This window comes from Myiozetetes cayanensis, unplaced genomic scaffold, assembly GCF_022539395.1.
Source record: "Myiozetetes cayanensis isolate MyiCay16 unplaced genomic scaffold, myiCay2020 scf15, whole genome shotgun sequence".
NCBI classification, from domain to species: Eukaryota; Metazoa; Chordata; class Aves; order Passeriformes; family Tyrannidae; genus Myiozetetes; species Myiozetetes cayanensis.
In genome coordinates, this window is record NW_026087159.1 from 9,945,504 (window position 1) to 9,966,343 (window position 20,840).

Below are 20,840 nucleotides of genomic sequence, written 5' to 3' on the forward strand. Positions count from 1 at the left end.
ACAGGGAAAGGAGAAAACACCAAGAACAAACAAGACAATCACATGCCTGAGCAGTAATCTGTAGTGCATCGAGTTTCTTTCATCACAGAAATATATTTACAAGGAACTCTGTCAGTTCTGCAGCTGAATAAATTCACTCCACAATTGGACAGCATCTTTAGAACTAGTGTAATATACACAATACAAGCATTTCCTTTTAATCATTAATAGCAGTACTGATATGCATATCAGCACCAGCTTAAATATTTTCTCTGCTATACACAGGTGAAATTAGTACTGAAATTGTGACCTTGCAATTTTCTTCCAAGGCACACTATTTCTTCCACAGGAAATTTTTCTGAATCAAAAAAATCCTGTTACTTTGAGACACACTTTTCTCCTTCACAATCAACTTTTAATAAGCCTACTCAGCAGGATGACCATCCAAAAGGTCAAGCACTAGCCAGGCACAGGAATTCAGTCCCACTATAAAAAGAACATGCCTAACAACTCAGGTGGGAGAGAATTAATAGAGGTGATGTGCCTTAGACATCTACATAAACACCATGTATGTTGACAGAGGCTTGTCCTGATTCAAAGTCTTTTTGATTAAAAAAGCCATGCAAGATATACAGGAGAAACCCTGCTGATTGGGTTTCTGCATGTGCTGCTGGGTAGTGCATCTACTATTCAAGTTCTGGCCTCAGAAACATTCAAGGACACTCAAGGAAATAGTAAATTTGTTCAAAGACAGGAAAGGTCCCTCAAAGCAAAACCAAGCAAAATCATTACATGTTATCTGCTTTCTTCTTTCAGCAATGTCAGTATAGCTTCCTGTGTGTATTTACCATTATTAGTACTTACTCTGCATACCAGTAAAAACCATATGATTAAATACTTCAGTTCTTTTTCTTTTACCTGTGTTAGAAGCTTTTCTTTCTCTTCAGTTTCCTCAGTATTCAGAGGCATAGACTCATCTATCTTCTTTTGTTCCTCCTTTTGTACCTGAGCTGCATTTGGAAGATCAGGATTCCTGGGGACCTAAAATCAGGGGTATCAGAAAGCAGTAATGCAGCAATGTTATTTCAGAGACTGTATTTTAAAAGTACTGATCTGTACAAGTTACCAAATGTGTTTTGCCTGCATTCAAATCCTATTGCTTAAGCCCTTCCTCCCCAAAATAGGACTAGATTTTGTCAAATGTCTTTTATAAGTTTGTTATGCCCTGTACTCCCCACTTCCACAAACAACTATTTAGGGATATTGTGAGAGGCAGAGCCCCACCTCGTGTAAGCTGTCGCAGCTCACAGATTTCAGTGGCACTTTTCATCAGCTAAGGACCTGCTCTCCCACATCCAAGGGTTTAGTAATGGTTTATAACTACAGTGAAATCCTAAATTCTGCCAGGTTTCCTATGGAGTTATGCACACTGTCAAAGTAAGGACCAGACAGACAACATGATATAAACAAGACCAAGCAACATTTTATCTTGTTCCACACTGACCAATTTAATATCTGGGACCTTTAAACTGTATATTGCAATTCCACTGCACACAACAGCAGACAAGTCAGAAACCAGTGTCCAGTAAAGATTTTGTGGAGCTACTGCCTTTTGCTGCAGAAATATGTATGTTAAGAGCTGTTCAGCTGTTTTTAATATCTAAGAAATTTTCTTGACTTTGGTGGTTTAAATTAAGACTGACACATAAAGCTTGGTTCCTACCTATTTGATACCTCCTGATATTGTTTATGGCAGTTTTCAGATTTAATAATAAACTCTCCTCAGAAGAAAAGTTATACTTCCATTTCAAAGCAGAACAAATGTAATCATATTTATCACTGTCACCACCAGTAAACAGCTATACTAAGTTTTTAAGATAACAAGTACTCATGTTCAACCTATCCAGTCTGACAGGTTTCATTAACAGGGCTGGAAACCTCTCTGCTTTCATGCATATTGTCAACATTAACAATTTTCTCATCCTTCTTCATTGGATCATTAATTGAATAAATTCTTTCCCCAAGATAATTATACTCCTTTTAATGCTTAGCTTAATTCTATCCTGTCATCCATATAAATTCTCTTTGCTTCAAACTAGATTCTAAGACACCTTCTGTTTTTTATTATAAAAATATAACTTTGCTAATATTAATTCTACTTTTGGGCAACACCAATTTTCTATCTGTTGCTTTGTATGACAAGTTGATGTTCTCCAACACATTTTATGGGTGATTTCTTCTTGCTGCAACCTGCCATGAAACCTGGGGCTTTTTAAAGCACGTTACAGACATGTCTAGAAGCAGAGGATCCATTTGATTTACCCAGTCAATACTGGTGCAAGTAAAGATAATCAACACTAAAACAAAACCTGTGTTTACTACTTATCCAACAACATCAGCCAGGTGGGAGGGAGAAATTCAACTCAGGGGTAATGGGAAGTAAAAAGAAAAAAGAGGAGTCTGTTGTGTGGTTTCCTTTTTGTAGTAGTAATGCATTCAGACTTCTCCACATCTTTAAACCTTTTATATCCCAGCAAAATGCAAGGAAAGTCGTTATCAGTTTAATTACCTTCATATCAAAGTCAGTATTATCTTAAGTTACTTTCTGCATAAGACATACAAAAGTTTTAACAAAAAGAAGTCACTCTGGAAGGTGACCTCATATTTCTCTCCTAGACCACATATCACACTTTGGGGTTTGAGTATTTGAAGCATTAGAACAGTCTCTCCTTTTTCCACTCTATTTTATTGTTAGGAACCCATCACAAAACACAAAGCTACACAGATATGAAATTTTTAGTGAAGAAAAGAATTACAGATTACTTTTTCTGTTCCACAGTGGAATAGAGGTTTTAAGTTGCAATAAATCTGCAATGAGGAATATAAATACATTTCATTGATGTGAAGAGGAAAAAAAAAAGCAATACCTTATATCCTATAGTCTTACGATAATACAGAATTTCTTTTTCCAGAAGTTCAAATAACCGTGGTGGGAAAAACTGAAAATCCTGAATATTTGGTTGTTTTGGAGGTCGTGGAGCCTTCAAAAACACACAGATACATCAACATTACATAAGCTTGACTTCTGTGCAATCAAATTCCGATAATTCAGCAGCAATGGCAACCTATCCCTTTGTAAATACACAGGGTGAGAGCAGGGGATACAACATGGGAGAGGAGCAGCAAAAGATGAACATAAAAAGCCCTCCATACTTGCCAGCTTCTTACCTTTGGGACTTTGGGTTCACTGACACGCAGGGCTTCTCTGAAATAAGCATCAACTGCATAATTAGCTTTGCGTTCTCTTTTTGGAGGCTCAATCCACTCCATCATGCTCAGCTACACACAGAAGAGAATAAAAAGGGATTTCAGTAGCTTAACGCTTTCCTGAAGTCACAGGAATAATGACTAAAGTGGCACTGCAAAACAGGAATGTCTTTTTGCATGGCAAAATGATTTGGGTACTAGACTAGAGCTCAAAAATATATAGCTGATTAACACATAAAAGATAATACACAAGCAAGGCAGTGGAGTGGCAAGAATAGATCCTTTTACAGTATTCTAGGTACGTCAGACAGCTGAGTAAGGTTATGATTCCATCTACCAAAACACAATGGAAAGACTGGGGACCTGGGCTCTGAATACTCTAATTTCTTGTGATATGAATAAACTGCTTCTCCATCTACAGAGGCTACAACGATAGACAAAAAATCCATTAGCAGTAGATTAATCTTAACTGAATGACTTGAGGTTACTAAAGTGTATTTCAAGACTATGTTGTATTTAACTCACTTCTTGTAATGAAATTATCAACATGAACACACACACACATTGCACTATATTCTCATTAAACAATTTATTTTTCTAAATATTTCTTCAAAATTGGTAAGAAGATTGGAAGGCTAGAAGGGCATTTTTGTAGTTAACAAATAAGAATTCACATATCTGATTCCAGGTGAGACCTTCGGGATATCTTCTCTGTACATCCCATAAAAAACAAGGAGACACAAAAGGGAACCTTGTGGGACTGAGCACTACCTATTTGTTTGGATGATCCTTCTATTACTAGGTAAATCAACAAACAGTGCACATTAATGCTTATGACTAAAACTTGCACTGCAAAACAAGACTAAAGTCCAAGATCTACACACAAAATCATTCTCAGGCCTGGTTTTCCCCCTCTGTTATGTGACAGTAAAACAAAGCTGACTGCAGCAGTATAGTAGGATGCAACATAGTACTTTTGCTGCAGAAAGGATAAAATCTGAGCAATATTATCTGATTTTACCATGAAAAAAAATCAGTGGAGCTGAAAGCTAATTTTAAAAAAAAATCAGAATATTGACGCTTTTGCAGAGCCAAGTGAATTTTTCAACAGCTCCTTACTTCTCTAGAACAACCTTCATAGCCATAACATTTGTAGTACGGCCTTTATGCTTGCACCTCTCAGCTTATAAGACTAAGAAAAATTACCTTTTGCTTTTCTCTGTAATCTTCACCTTCAAAGTTGTATAAGCTCATCTCCGTGTCCATAGTGAAATTTCGTAAGGAGCTCTCCCCCATTTTCTGCAATCGTTCATTCATTTCAGCCGTCTAAAAAAGAGAGGAAGACACTTTCAGGCTCACTCAAGCTATTTTATCTTTCATCATTACTGCATTCTCAGTGTCTCTTTCTGCTTTAAACTTTTACTTACGTTTTCTTGTAAAGAGAGATGCCCATTGTGCTTTTCAATTTAGAACAATTCGACTCCAAGACTCTCCATTAAGCTAAATTTATTATGTTGGGATGTAGTCCTACAACTGTAGGATTTAACTTTTAAATTTAAATTCTATTTATGCCCAACTCCTTGGAGCTGAAATGGCAGTTCATTTTTCCACAGAGCTATCTAATCCCTAATGAAGTTCCATAAAGATTTTGTGTCTATTAGAATTCTTGGCATTAAATTTACATTTTTCTAAAAGGCCACAAAATAAACCATGCTTAAGATATGATGCACACAAGTCTGAACCTTGAAAATAATTACAACTCACTAATTCTACTCCTTCCAAACTTTCATATGATTTAAAATACGTACAAATAGTAAAGTAATAATTTGGCATAAAAATTGATTTACATCACCAGATCCCATCTCAATTTCGTGCATATGTATTTCATGTTTGATACATTTTGAATTCCACACAAAACTGTTCTCTGACCTTCTTTTCACCCCTTTCTAAAATAGTGGTTATATCTTCTTCTGTCAGCTCACTATCTTTGGAAGCAAAAACATGAGTGGCTCCGTGGCGGATCATCTGCAGCATTTCATCTTTTGCCAGTTTGTTGGACTGTTGGTCTATGAGCCTTCCTAAAATTAGAAGAAATATGTTGGAAGTTATAATTACAGGAGTTCCAGTAGGACCATGCAAACAGTGGATTTTTTTAGTTCACTGACAGAACGAGAAAGGAAAAACAGAACAACCATACCGAAAAATTACATTTCACTGGAGATGAGAATAAATGGAAATCAAGAACTTCAGGGAAAATAACAAAATTACAACTTTAAATCAAGCCATAACAAAAATGTTTCGCATTCAGATAATCCAAATTTTACATTTAAGATCATATTCTTACAAAACTGAACTTTTAAGAACAAAATCTTTTTTCAAGATGAAAAAACAAAGTATTCTGTAATAACCATTAATAAGTACTTCATATTTTTAACATCCACTTCACCGATTTCAACCCAAATTTCTGAATACTTTTCTCAAAATTTGAATTGCTGTCCCAAAATTTCACTTATCCTATCTCATCTCTTCAACATGCTACCAATATTTTGACCATCATCTTTCAGTAGCCCACCCTCAAGGAAATACAACCTTCAAAACTTAGCTTGAGCACCTTAGTTTTTGGCAAACTATTCTTCCAAGAGCTTCTAAACAAAGATACACAAAGCAGTTTTAATATTCAGTCAATTCTTTTGTGGTAAGAAGGATATGTATATAATTATTTTATCTGCCATGGAACAAATCTTTTTTTCTTTTTCTTTTTCCTCCTTTTTAACATATCACAAAACCAAGTAACATCTATTCAGCTGTAGTTTACTTTTCTCGTTTAGACTCTTAACATAAATCTATGTCCACATTAATCAGGAAAACAGAATTTAAAATAATTCAGCTGAACAAGTGAATAACTCATACATTAGGGTTTCTTGGGTTGATTTAGTACACTGCTATTATACACAAGGCCTGCTTTCTCTAACGCTGTACATTTGTACAGTCATTTAACCATACTTTAAGGGACTGAACAATTCAGTTGCAGACAAACAGATATAGCAGTTGATACCTTGTTGTATAACTATAGAGTCCAGCCTCAGTTTTATTTCAGCTCTTTCTACAATCCTCTCTTCAACAGTATTATCAGTGATAAGTCGGAACACCCGTACTGGTTTCTTTTGACCAATACGATGCGCACGGTCCTAACAAACATAAATCAGTGAGTGTTCAGCAACAAGAACTCACAAGCAATAGACAGTCAGCTTGCAGAAACAGCAGACCCAAACTAGCATGTACTTCTTGCTTCCTCGCCTGTTCAAGAGCATACAAAGACGTAAAACCAGTGTAGCGATATTTACTTATACCTGGCTGTTACAGTGTTTGTGTTCTGAGTCATTCTGGAGCACTAAATGCATCTCCCTCGCTGTAAATGGAGATATCTCAGTGTCTGTCTGGACTGCAGCTGGGAAGTGGGGATACAACAGTACACACACACATTTGCACTGCTTTCAAACTAATTCTCTCACTTGACACAGGTAATGAAACTCTGGCATCCCTGGCTTGAGCATTTTGATTCCTTGGGCAAAGTTCCTGCAGCCACAGCTTCAATACTGTACTTGTCCCAAGCCAGCTGTGTTAACTGATCAATATGCAGCTGACACAGTACAGGTACAACACACAGAGTATGAGGTTTATGACTGACACACTATCCTTGTGTTTATAACAAAACTTGTGCTTATCCTCTCTGAAAAACATGAATAAAAATATTTTGTCAACTTAAAACAACTATCCTTTAAGCTGTGGGTACCAGGATTTTCTGACTGTCCTTTAAAAATGATCTGTAAAATCTTTTACTCTCCTGCATAATATTCATTTCTTCCTGAAAACCCTACTGAAGTTCACAAACCACACTCATCAGTTCCCAGGAAGTTGGTTTACTATTGGCAGTCAGCATGCATATCAAAAGGATGACCCATTCACATGAAATATTTGATGAATTTAAGCGCATTAAAAAGATATTAAGTATTACAAACTATTGAACAAATACCCACTCTCCCAATCATGCAGGAGGGGCCCTGTTATTTTTATTCCACATGAAACAAATTACAGACTATTTTTTTTACATTCAGCACTCAGGAAGAGAAGATTTTAGTATGTTTAACCCAAAGATAACTTTTTTTTCCCCCGACATCACTACTGAATGATTTTATGCTTAAACAGAAACAAGGTGGGTTGCAAAAGCATAAATTTCCCAAATAGAGAAATATAAGGCTGCGTGCTTTTAATTATTTATTTTGGAAGCAGCCCTCTGTTATTCACTTACTGTTCTTTTCTGGAAAGACAGATATTAAGACTGATTCTATAAACAATATTGACACAGTATTTCAATAGAAGTAATCTGTCATTATGAAACTAATTAAGACGAATATATACAGACAAAAATCTACAGTAACTTCCAAATATTCTATTTGTGCCTTTCTATTCAATTCCTCAGTTTCTTGGTATTGTCTTGTGTATGCAAAAAGTAAAGAAAAATACCAAAAATGTGAGTTCTGAAAAGAGTTGTACAAAATAGAGCATTGACAACTTCAACAAACAAACGTGTACTAGGGAGTTAACTCACCATGGCTTGCAGATCTACTTGAGGGTTCCAATCTGAATCATAGAGAATAACCACATCAGCAGTTGCCAAATTAATTCCAAGACCTCCAGCTCTGGTACTGAGCATGAAAATGAATTTACTGCTGTTGGGAGCATTAAATGTGTCTATTGCTTCCTAAAAGCAAAAAACGCAATGTCAATTAAGTATCAGATCTTTCAAACAAGTTTCCAATCTGCTGGTGGCTTTTCAATGAAATTTCTTTTAAATGTACTCAACTGTCATATTAAAAAAAATGTATCCACATAAGAAGCTGTAAATTTGCACAGGGGGAAAAAATCCATATTAGGTCCACAATATATTATATTTTTCATTTATCTGAGGAACAAATGACCGGTACTTTACTGTGGACTTTGGTTACGAAAAAAAATACACCCTTGGCAGCCTTTTAAAAACCATAGCATTTTTGCTTTACCTTAAAGAATCATGTATCTACACATAAATATGTAAATAATAACTTCTTAACAATCTCATATGTAAAACCAAAGTAATTTCTTGTTTCTATACCTCTCTTTCTTCATGTGGTGTCTGTCCATCAAGCCTGCAGTACTCATACCCACGCCACATGCAATAGTCTTCCAAAATATCCAGTAAGCGAGTCATCTGACTGAAAAGGAGCACTCTTGAACCTGACAGGATACAGGAGGTTTTGTTGTTGGTTTTATGTTTTCACATTAATTTTATCACAGAGTTACCACAGATCAGACTGAGAATTTATGTCAAATATTCTGTACTCTGTCTAACTCACGTCTCTCTTCTGAAGTTACTTTTCTGGTATTGATTTAACTACTCAAGACAGACTATTTGATAAATTATACAGGAGAAATACACAACCAAAGAAACAGAACACTTCAAACCATCAAAAGATAATTAGGTAACAACTGATGTGCACAGACAAACTAATCATCTCATTGGAAATTTTCTTCAAGAAAGGAACACTAGAGTTTCCCTTCTCCTTTCTTTCTGCTTCTCCAAATTTTTAGTCTTGCTCATCATTCCTGTAAGACTTCTTTCCCTCCATGTGCTAAGATCTACAGAAAATTAATTTTCAACAAAACCTCACAAAGTAGTGAATGCCTTCTCAGTGGAGGAAAGACAAGAATGAACCTATGCTATTTGTGAAAGGTAGTTGTACTTACAGTGAGCATTCAGATCACTGCTGTCCACAACCAGTACTCACCTTGCTCTCTGAGCTTTGCCAGCAGTTTATCCAGCACCAACATTTTCCCACTGTTGGTGATGAGATGTGTGTCCGTGGTGTAAGGAGGGCCGGGCTCAGCCCCATCAAACAGGTAAGGATGGTTGCAGCACTTCCGCAGCTGCATCAGAATATTCAGCAGACGCATCTTATCCATTTTCCCAGCTGAATTCAGGATATCAATATCTTTCATCAGGATCCTTGTATACCTGAAGTTTTAAAGGCAACTTTGAAAAACTCTCAGGTTTTTATTTGACATTCAAACCATGCACGAAAGCCTACAATATCTCAATTACTTATTTCTGGATGTGGGAGTTTGCTTTGTTTATATAACAATGAGCTATATTATTACGAAACTTGGCAAAAAACATCTGACTAATAAGAATTTAAAATCCATACCTAAACATGAAAGGCAATCTGTTTGCAAGTGACAAGGATCTGTCATTTACTGGGTTATCTTTCACTTCAGTAGCACACAGTGGATCAAATGTATCACATATCATTAAACATATTTGATAGAAGCTGCTACACTGATTTGGCTCCTTTTCCTCACATTTTTTCTGGGTATGTAGCTCCTCAAAGTTTTATTTTCATTTCAGGTGAGACTTTTACTGGTGCATACATACTTGGATCAAAGGAGGAAGCTTAGGAGGCACATGTTCTCTCAAACAAACTTAAGGCAGGAAAAAGGTTTCTGGTTTCTTCCTCCCAGCTCTTTTCATTGCCCTTCCTGAGTTCTTTTTAACTTGTGCATTTTTTAAAAAAGCCCCAAATAAAAGTTTCTCTGTCTCAAACGCAATTATAAGAAGAAGAAAAAAAAAATCAAAGTGTGTATCACAAAAGATTCTTACTTTGATGTAAATAACTCACCATTCTCTCTGCATTTTGCTGAGCCCAAGATAAATTTTTACTTCCTTCTTTGGAGGCAAACTCTTTTCAACTTCACCTTTTATACGACGCAATAGAAATGGCTTCAAAACCTACGCAAATTAAGGGGTTTTATACAGACAAATGTATAGAACTGATTGCCTCAAATACAAAATTAACAGATTCAATTATCTGGTATGCATTCAGACTAACCAATATCTATTGCTGACATGGTGACTCCTTCAGAAAAATTCTGCTAAAGTCTGCAAAACAGAGCTGTCCAGTAATGACTAAGTTCACACATAAATATGCAATCCTAGGCAAGGATTCCCATGTTCTTCCCAGTTGTTTTCCTATGCAGGGGTCAAACCCATAATCTTATAAAATCTGTTCACTTTTAACACAAACTCTGTTTCAGTTCAACTAGCAGCATATACAAAACACACCAACATTTCAAATATAAGCAATGTATGTTGTAGTTTCTCTGATTTGTTTTGTTACTGTAACATGAAAACTGTCTTTTATCTCATGCACAGTAAAACAAGGTAAAAGCATGGCTTTATTCAGACTAGCATGACATGTGCATCAGATACTAGTCACAATAACAAGTGGTTTCAAAAAGATCTCAAAAGTCTTCGTTTTCACATTTAATGTTCAGACTTTGTCTGCTTCAAACAGTAATGGTACAAAAAGCAGTATCTATAATAGTGAGTTCCAATATTTAATTCATGAAAATTCTGCCAGGCAGTTCTGTAACTAAATACCTCACGTTCATCTTTGCAACTTTGAGATGAAGGGGAAAATAATCTGGTTTTCTTTGTCACACTGTGCATGCTAATGATGACATGTGATTACAGCTTTAATTACTTACAGCATGAAGTCTTTCCACAAGTTTCTGATCACCGAGACAATTTTTAGTGTCGAACCACGAGTCAAAATCCTGTGGTGAGAAACAGCACAATCAGTATGAACAATTTATCATCTGTACTTGTAAAAGACACATATTGACTCTCTTTCATTCCAGCTGAGAGTGGCATAAATCTTGAGACAAATGACTTCTGTGAGTGAAAGAAAAATCAGTCTGCAATGCTATGTCTGTTCCCCAGCATATTATAACGTTCAAGTCAAATGCACAACTCTGCTTCATTTACAATGGTTTTCCAAGTTCATCACTGCAGTGTCCAAGTCCTTCCCCTCAGTGCTTGTGTAACGATGGGGCAAGAAGTTAAAAAAAGAAAAAGAATCCAGACTCCTTAAGTAATGAGAAGGACAACAGAGTAAAACTAATGGAAGCAAGTAATACAAGGAAATGTTAACAGTAAAGGAGAAGAAAGACTACTCAAATTCTACACAAAAAAAGGCTTACGCCTATTTGGATGCTTCACGTTCTTAATTCTTCATTGTTTTCCCAAATTTTGCATAACTATTGAACTATTTAAAATATTACATTTGCCATTACTATTCTGAGACCTTATCAACACTAACAGAATGCACTGGTTTAACTAGGCAAAGCAAGAGTAGTCTACAGTTTGGTAAGCCACAGACTTCTGAATCCAGGTTTTCCACAACATACGTTTCTTACTAGGCTGGTCATTCTTCTCTTCTACAGACAGCAGCCTGGGAATCAAAATAACAAGACCAACATTGTACTTCCAAACATCAACTTACATCGGCAGAATTGAAGACATCAGGTAACAGAAAATTGAGTAATGCCCACAGCTCATGGAGGTTGTTCTGTAAAGGAGTTCCCGTAAGCAGCAATCGATTTGTTGTCTTGAACTCACGTACAATCTCTGACAGCTACAAATACAACAAATAGTTATCATCACCGTGTACAGATAAGCACAGTGAATCTTCATCAGTTTCTGACACCTAAAACAATGTCAATTAAATTTAGGGACAGGGAGCTACCCATGAAACTCGTATTTACCACGCAATAGCTTATGGTTTTTATTTTTAAAAACACCACCACACCTAACACTTAAAATCTGCTCAAATCAGATGGAATCTTTTTGTATTGAACTAATTTCAAAGTATCAAACAATTTTGAGTTTACCTTAGACTTCTCATTCTTTATTCTGTGGGCTTCATCAATTACCAGGTACCTCCAGTTAAATTTTTTGAAGACTGATTTCTCTTTAATTACCATTTCATATGATGTAACACAAACATCCCATTCCCCAGGCATCATAACATCACGGATAAATGCAGCCTAAAGCAGAAGAACTGGATTAATAAACACTTATAAATATGAACAATTTATATGACATTCAATGAAAACTGTCTCCACCAGCATTACTGATGGACTAAACTAGCACAAATAGTTACAGGCAGTCATGCAATCCATATCAGTAGCCACAGAATTCACAGAAACATCCAGCTTGCTGATCCCCTTCAAGTCAGAAAAACACCCCATATCTATTTTAAGGCCTTCACAATGAAAGATGAAAAGTTCTACAACAGAATTCTAATCACAAGGCAAGGCAGGTTTATAAAATACAAGTAAAGAGTGAGAGAAGTTACATAAAAAGAGGTGAAGAAAGAGGTGGCAAAGTGAGTGCAATAAAGAAAAATGAGTACATAGAGCCACATTGCAAATATGGAAGAAAAATAGGTGCAAAAATCAAAAAGGAAGACAACAGAGAAAGAGGCAAGTCAAAGAGCTGTACTTTAATCCCAGTCTATTATTTAATCTGATTTGTATTTTTTGCTCATAGTTACAAGCATAATATTTTGCATTTTCAACATTAATTTAGTTAAAGATTATTAAAATATAATATAATAAAATAATTAGCTTAGACAGAATTCCACATACCCAAATGATATTTTTACAAAATAATGCAAACACTTTTGAACTGCAGTGCACTTACTCTGGCATCTTTATCCCCGATGAGGCAAACAGCACGTAAGGATGGAACCCAGCGCTTGAACTCATTCATCCAGTTGTGCAAAGTTGATTTTGGAACCAGGACCATGTGTGGCCCAGGAATGTTTCGGTAGTGCTTCAGATAGCCTAGTAATGCTATTGTTTGCAGAGTCTTACCAAGACCCTGCATTGGCAAAGGGGGAGGGGGAAAGAAACCTGCTGAAGTGAAATACCATACAGAAATAACAGTTTTCCTACTATATAATTCTGCCATTTAAGTTGTTCAAAGCAAACTGAACAGCAAATGTTTGCAATAAAATTCCTTTCATTGCATTACAATTCCAGATTTGAAAAATCAAAACTGTTGTAGACTGATGCACACTACTGCACATACATTAAATGCTATAAGCACTTTAATGTTACATTTTGCTCAATAATTAGCACAAAAATTCCAAAAGATGACTGCTTACCATTTCATCTGCCAGAATGCCATTAACACCATTTTCATACAATGAGATCATCCAGTTCAAACCTCTAACCTGATAATCTCTTAGAGTTCCTCCTTTCACATCTGTAAATGTAAGATTCCTCTAAGTACAAAACACTAATTCTGAGTAGAACATTTTAATTGTGTTCTGCTCAGATCTTAATTGCATCAAAGCAGTTGGAGAAGTGTTGATACAACACTTACAGGAGGGGGACTCCTCGAAGCGAATGCACACGTTAGACGTTTTCCGACTCTCGGACAGCAGCTCTTCATCCTCCTCCTGCTCCGTGCGCCTGTGACGGTACCTGAAGGAAGAAGCCCAGAGTCACGTGTACAGTGAATAAATTTCAATACACTGACTGCAAACTCAAAACACAAATTACAGCAGAAGCAATCAGTGATCTACGATGTGCATGTTTTAGTGTTCTGTTAATAAGTTATCCCTTAGGGGTCATTCCAGCTTTAGTTAGAAAGGTTGATATAAAGCCCTCTCCTCCAGAGCTGTAAAATCTGACAACAGGTATTGTGAGTTCTCTAAGGCATTTTTTAAAGAGCAACACAGAAATAAAAGACACATCAGTGGTGGCCTTAGACTCAATTACTTGATAACTGTAACATTCAGAAGAACCACATATTCAAAATTTTTTTTTTTAAATTTTAAATTTATAAACTAGAATGTCATCTTGCAAACATTCCAAAAACTAATTGTTTGTTATTCCAAAACCCCTCAGAGGGACTGCATGCAGGCTCTGCCTGCAACACTTAATACAGACTGGCAGAGCAAGACAGTTTGTCCTGAGGATCCAACATCCCCACTCCATCCACGCAGTCTTGTTTTATCCTGGTTCTAGCTCCACTCTGGTCCCACTGACTTGTTCACCAGCAGCTGGAGCACATTTGGAGCCCTTCTGAGTGCACCTTCTAGTTCAGCATCATGCAGAACAAAGTCAATTCATGTGCTCCAATACCACCCCACAATACAGACCAAAGCATTGTAAATAGTAAGAATCAGGCAATTTGCTTTAGAAGTGCATTTCTGATCACACTAACATTGATGGATCAGCATGCACACACCAACCAGCTTTTAAAGAAATTGATACACCATTAACAGGAAAAGTTTTGGATTTACTGAAAGCACAATAATCTCTATGGAAACTAAATAGATATGTTAAAAAGCATAAGTTACTTGAAAGTGTAAGAAGTCAGAAAGAAAAATAAAACCTACTCCCCAGCTGAAATCAAACTCTGTTTTTCATCTTTCTTCATCCGTGGCCGTCCCAGCTTGACTTTCAATGGAGATGTTGGTGATTTTTGTGCTGCAGGTTGAATAAAATGTGCAAAAAGTTCTGTCTGCTTCAGGAGGAATTCAAACCTTTTTGCTCGATCTGCTTTCTAGTTTGCAAAGTGGGGAAGAGAATAAAAAAAAAAAAGATAACTTTTCTTCATAAAAATGCATTTTTATTAAAAACAGAATTCAGACACTTATCATAACAACTTATATGAGAAAAAACTGACGTTAAGACAACTCAGAGGACTACAAGCATCATGAGACAGATGTGGAGCTGCTTCAGCTCAGAGCTCAGCATGAACTCCCTTAGAGCACCCAGTTGCAATGTGCTGTAGTTGAAAGGGTCTTTTGTGAACCCCACAGCAATCTGGAAGACATGGCAGGACTGGACAACCTCATCCCAGCAACTCATGCCCAGTCAAATCTCACAGTTTAGTCAAACAACCCCAAACCAGTTTACTTGTACAGACTGCTGAAGTCTGCATGGCACAGCAGCAACTGTGAAGGGCTGCATTAAGGGACTGCTTACTAAAGATAGACAAAACTAAGGTTATGACTCATAGAGAGGAATAAAATCCCAACCCTGCTCAAGTCAGTAGCAAAACTTCCATCAGCTTCAAGGCTACTGAGATTTGATCCAAGACAACAATGTAGTAGCTCTGCTTTCAGAAGTATTTCTAAAGCAGTGAGTGAACCAGCTCAATACTGCTTTCACTCAAGGCTGTGAATTCTGCAGTCAGATTTCAAATTTCAAGCATTTCAGTTTTACCATCTCAGTGGGGCATATGCACTTCACTGTGTCACACAGGAAAACATATGTCCTTCTCTATATTTAGAGGACAACATGTTACAACATTTTAAGAAAAATACAACAAAATGCAAACGCTGACAGAATGGAATTGCTATCAGCCCCTCAATGACATTTCTAAGCTTCACATAACACTGTAACACTTGAAGAAATTTTCACGTGATGTCATTTACATATGATAATAAAAACCACCAGAGTGAAGTAGCAGTTCTGCATCACAACGTCTCCGGGAAGTACTCAAACCACAGAGAGCCTTTGTGCAGGTAACGGACTCGGAAGTGGAAGCGCTCCCACAGCAGCACCACCGGCCGAGGAAAAGGGCAGCAAAATGAGCCTGACGCGCAATGCACGATGTGGCCACACGAGGGCGCTGCGTTCGTGTAACAGAAACACCTTTACAAGGATCTCCTGGGAAAAAATTACTATTTCTTCCCTGATTAAAGGTAGATTTTTTAGATATCTATTCCCTTTGCCTCCTAGAGAAACTGAACTAACAACCTAATTTAGGAAAGCTGTAAATTCAACGTGGAATACTGTGAAAACAAGTTTAGCTCTTTACTCAACTCATTCCCAATAAACAGATTTACTTGTGTGTCTTTTCTTTGGTTAAAAATTAAGTATTCATACAAATATGTTTAAGAGTGATACTCTTCCCTGACTTCCACGGTGTTCAATCCTTTCAGACTCTACTGTAATTATTAGGCATCCATTTAACATTAAAGCTTTTAAGAAAAATGCAACAAGATACAGAACTTACTACATGTGTCATTCAAGAATGAGCCTTGCAATGTCCTCCTGGTTTCTGCCTCTTTGTAACACACAAGTTACTCTGTTACATCTCCTCTCCAGCACTACAAGCTCCCTTCATTGGTGTCATGGGCAAGTTATCTTTTGCATTGTTATGGCATTTATTACAGGATATCAAGATTTAAAACCTTTATATTTTTATATGATGAAAAACTGGAAGCTTCAGTATTTCTCTCAGCTAAGAAGGAGCTTGGGGATGCCTCTGACATGACTCAAGGGGTCATCAGATAAAACCGGCAGAGACAGATTCAAAACAAAACGGGGAGTTCTAAATATAAAATGTCGCCGAATAGTAACTCCTTACCACAGAAGGGCGTGGATAACTAAAAAAGAAACCACAAAACCAAAAATCAACTGACAGCTGCTGAGTATAAAAGCCACAGCCTCCAACTCCAGAAATCGTGCAGACAAAAATACTTGGAAGAGTGGGACAGTGTTTAACAGAAGTGTCACTACCTGCTGCTTCTGCTCTCCTGTTCTTCACTAAATACCTACTGTTAGTCACTGTGAGAAGCACCACACTGGACTAACATTTACGTGAATCTTCATTTGGTTGGGATTTTTTCTGACACATCCAGGCTGAAATAATCCCATGTAGCTGTGCTGATCTAGTTCCAACAACCAAGTGCCATAAAAAGCTGCAGTATGTTTTATCATGAGAACACTTACCATCTTCTCTTCATATTCTGGGTCAACTTCTTTTTCAGGTCTAGCTGCTTTTGGAGGAAGTTTGAGTTGAAAAGGGGGATCATTTTTCTGGAATTCAAAAGTTAAACATTTTATAAATATCAGCTTCCTATATAGTTTTTTAGCAAAAAAGATATCAAACTGAACATACCTATAAACTATATGGTAAGTATGCTATTATTATGCATTAATTATATTATTTCACCCAAAGCTGAACATGATATCCATGATGAAACTAAAGAGAAGAGATGATCAGACAAAAAGAAAGCTGGAGATTTGCCTTATCCTTGTGTTTATCTCTACAAGTAGGATCCATGTGGAAAGCACTGAAAGAAATTACTGAAAGAGAACCAAGTTTAATTTTTCAGAGATCTTGCTACAAATGCATCATTAATATATTGAAAAGATATTTTAAAACACTAAATGTGATTTCTTAATGTCAGATTCCTAACTATAAGTTTCTGACACTTGCACCTTTGTTGGGTTTTTTCCTAATTTGTCTTTGAAGTGTGCCTTTTTACACACCTCCTGCCAATAAAAAAGTAAATATATTTTGAGATGTATTAAATTATAAAAATGTTTTTGAAGTGGCCTGAATAAACTGAAAGAACTGCCAAAGTTCATGTTTGTATAAAATGTAACAGTGCAGAATCTTAATCTGCTTTAAGTGCTTTAAGTATCAGCCTCCTACAAGTACATTAAAATAATAATTAATCTAAACTATTCAGGGTCGAGTAGCAAAACCAATCCTAAATAGTATAAAATATTTAAATGTCTGTCCAACAACATTACACTTAACTTTCAGAACTGCTACTGATAAATATACAGTTCTTCAAGCAGAACAACTCAGTATGATGAGTATCCCTTTTAACTGGAAGTTTTCCCAGTAAATTGCAATGCAATATTATCTTTCTAAGCCCCAAGGCAGATGGCTCCAATGCCAGTTCTGTTGTTACTCAGACTTCCCCAGAAGAATAAAACTTATGGCAGCATCCAAATCAAATTTATTCTGCAATAAATATTTGTGAATAACACACTCTGAGTTAAAGTGGCAAACAAGCTGACATGTAAAGTTACTGCAGCCACAGCACCGTAAAATCACATCCTTTACATTACCTTTCAAGATAAAAGACAGTTTTCCTGCTTTCCCACCCCTGTTTCTCACTGGAGTGTTTCTGTTGAACATTAATGGCCCCCAATGTATCAGAAATAACAAACAGCAGATTATCAGAAGCTGATGAAAGAGACAAACAAGGCACATGTTTCCCTTCTCCTCCTCCTAACTTACAAGGGAAGACAATATGCTGCAGTTTCACTAAAATACTACTTCGTGCTGGTGGAGCCAGGCAGGTGGTAGGGACAAGCATCATATCCAAACCTGCCTCTGCATAATGTTCTGAGTTACAGAAATCTACATCCTGACAACGATTACATTTTGATATAAGAATACTTCTCACTAAAAACTGGACCACGTACCTCCTACAACACGGAACCACAACACATTTCATCAGGTCTGTGAGAGTTTTTCCCTAGAAACTTTACACAGTGTGTCTTCATCACTCAGAGGCCTGACTTGTCAGGAAACAGGACAAGTCTCAATGCAATTAACCAGCAAAAAACGTACTTTCATTTTTAACTCAGGAAACTTGCTGGTTACAATTTGCCTCTACTCTAGGAAGTTTCCATTAGAGATTAAGACAGTCCCCTGAAAACTGGTGTCATTTTACACCTTACAAAGAAACACAACCACGCAGCAGTTTCAAAAATATCAGATCCTGAGTATTCCAAGGATACAAAACACTCCCCTGTAAAATCTCTGATAACTACCCTAAATAGTGCTACTAAGTTTAGGCTGGGAAATTTCTACCAGTAAGTGTAACTAAATTGAGAAGGCCCCACGAAACCTCAAAAACTGACTGGGAATAACAACTCAAAAGGCATAAAGAAGATTGTGAAGGGCCTGGAGGGGAAGCCACACAAGGAGCAGCTGAGGTCACTTGGCTTGTTCAGCCCAGAGGACACTGAAGGGCAGGGACGCAGAGGAGCAAGGCATGAAGTTGTGTCAGGGAGGTTTAGGTTGAATATTAGGGAAAGGTTCTAGGGTGGTTAGGTACTGCAACAGGCTCCCCAGAGAAATAGTCACAGCTGTGGTCAAGCCTGACAGAGTTCAAGAAGTGTTTGGACAATGCTCTCCCTGAGAGTGGGATTCCTGGGGCTGTGCAGGGCCAGGAGCTGGGCTTTAATGTTCCTTGTGGGTCCCTTCCAACTCAGAATATTCTATAATTCTATGACGCTGTCCAGCATGGCACAGTGGCATAAAGTTGATAATATCTGAAACCATTCACTGCCTTCAAACGATTTTTCCATGCAGGCATTCTTTAAACATGTAGTACTGACTCTTCATCAGTTGACATGCATAAAATTTTGCAGAATAAGTTGTATCTAATAGAGAAATAGCCCTTAAACCTTTTCCTGTGAACAACCAGACAACGCTCAGGATTACACTCCACTGTGTCTCATAGCTGTTTGTATACATAAGTCATGAATTAAAGCCTCAAGCGTTCCTTACAGACAAAACCAGACTTTCAGTAACTGGGCTAAAAATTCTGATTGCACTGTTATCAGCAGTTCTGCAAATTTCTCCAATACTACAAATACTTGATGCACGGTCCTCATTCTCACTAAGTTTTCATAAGATTCGCTCTTCAGGTTGAACCCTGCTCAGTTTCCAAGGATACCTGAATACGTCACTTTCTTACATTCCTCGTGCCTTAGCCTTCTTTCTTCCAAAAAACTAACGAGAGCCAGCTGGCAGCCCTCCGCGCCCGTCTGAGGGGTGTGCTCAGCGCCAGGGCAGCGCTGGAGCCGGGCAGGGGAACAGCCCGGGCCCTGCGGGCTGGGGCACAGCGGGCCAGCCTCGAACCCCGGCCCGGCCCGGCCCGGCCAGGCCCCACGCTCCCACCGCCGGCCCTCGGAGCTCCCGGTTCTTCCATGGAAAGTGTCGCAGCTTTCCCTAGGGACAGGGGAAGGCAAACAGCGAGGCTCCAGAGGACGGGCCCTGCAGGAGCCCTCGGGGCGCGGGAGGTCCGCAGGGGAGCGGGGGCTGAGCGGCCCCGGTGTGGCCGGGCCGGGGGTACCGCGGGCCCACACAGACGGACAGGGAGGATGCGGAGGGAGCGGCGCCGGGCCGGGGGTGTGTCCGGGCGGGGCCGGCCCGCAGAGCCCTCACCGCGGGTGCGGAGGGGCCCGGGCGGCCTCAGGGCCGGGGCGGCGCGGCCCGAGCAGCGGCCGCAGGAGGGGGCGGCGGGGCCCGGCGCGCTCCCACCACCCGCAGGGCTCCCCCCGCCCCCGGCGCGGTACCTCCTCGTTGCCGGGGTCGTGCGCGGCGGCGGGGGCGGTGGATGTGGAGGCGCGGGGCTCCTCGGCGGGGCCGGGGCCCGGGCTCGGGTCCGTGTCCATGTCTCGCTCGGCGGTCCCGGGGCGGGGGCGGCCCCACCGCCCCTCCCCCGGCCCGCGCGGCTCTCGCGATACTGGCGGGGCCGGGCCGTGTGAGGGGAGCGGGGCGGGGGCGGCCCCGGCAGGGTCGGACGGGGGTCCCGGAGCGGCTCCCGCACAACGGGCGGAGCTCAACGGGCGGCCCGCGGGCGCTTCGCTGCCTCCCGTCCTCTCCGGCGACACCGCAGCTCACAGAAGGGAAGTTGCGTTGGAAAGGACCTCAAAGATCACCTCGTTCCAACCCCCTGCCATGGGCAGGGACACCTTCCAATAGACCAGGTTGCTCCAAGCCCCGTCCAGCCTGGCCTGGAACCCTTACAGAGATAGGGCATCCACAGCTTCCATGGGCATCCTGTTCCAGCGTCTCACCACACCCACATTAAAGAATTTCTTCCTAAATATCCCATCTAAGTCTCTCTTCTTTTAGTTTAAAACTGTTCCCCCTT

At 39.0% G+C, this 20,840-nt stretch overlaps 1 protein-coding gene across 1 annotated transcript in view; it reads right to left on the reverse strand.

Annotated features, from left to right (window-relative positions):
• The window catches only part of SMARCA1 (SWI/SNF related, matrix associated, actin dependent regulator of chromatin, subfamily a, member 1), a 32,883-nt gene extending 12,436 nt beyond the window's left edge, over window positions 1-20,447 (reverse strand). The window contains 19 exon segments of the mRNA XM_050310592.1: window positions 898-1,020; window positions 2,907-3,020; window positions 3,208-3,318; window positions 4,453-4,572; window positions 5,176-5,324; window positions 6,302-6,434; window positions 7,856-8,008; window positions 8,399-8,520; window positions 9,072-9,298; window positions 9,960-10,069; window positions 10,828-10,896; window positions 11,625-11,756; window positions 12,013-12,168; window positions 12,827-13,006; window positions 13,293-13,393; window positions 13,514-13,614; window positions 14,535-14,701; window positions 16,882-16,968; window positions 20,260-20,447. Coding sequence (XP_050166549.1) covers window positions 898-1,020; window positions 2,907-3,020; window positions 3,208-3,318; window positions 4,453-4,572; window positions 5,176-5,324; window positions 6,302-6,434; window positions 7,856-8,008; window positions 8,399-8,520; window positions 9,072-9,298; window positions 9,960-10,069; window positions 10,828-10,896; window positions 11,625-11,756; window positions 12,013-12,168; window positions 12,827-13,006; window positions 13,293-13,393; window positions 13,514-13,614; window positions 14,535-14,701; window positions 16,882-16,968; window positions 20,260-20,358 — 2,454 coding nt within the window. The 5' untranslated portion in view covers window positions 20,359-20,447.
• Between the last annotated feature and the right edge of the window lie 393 nt (window positions 20,448-20,840).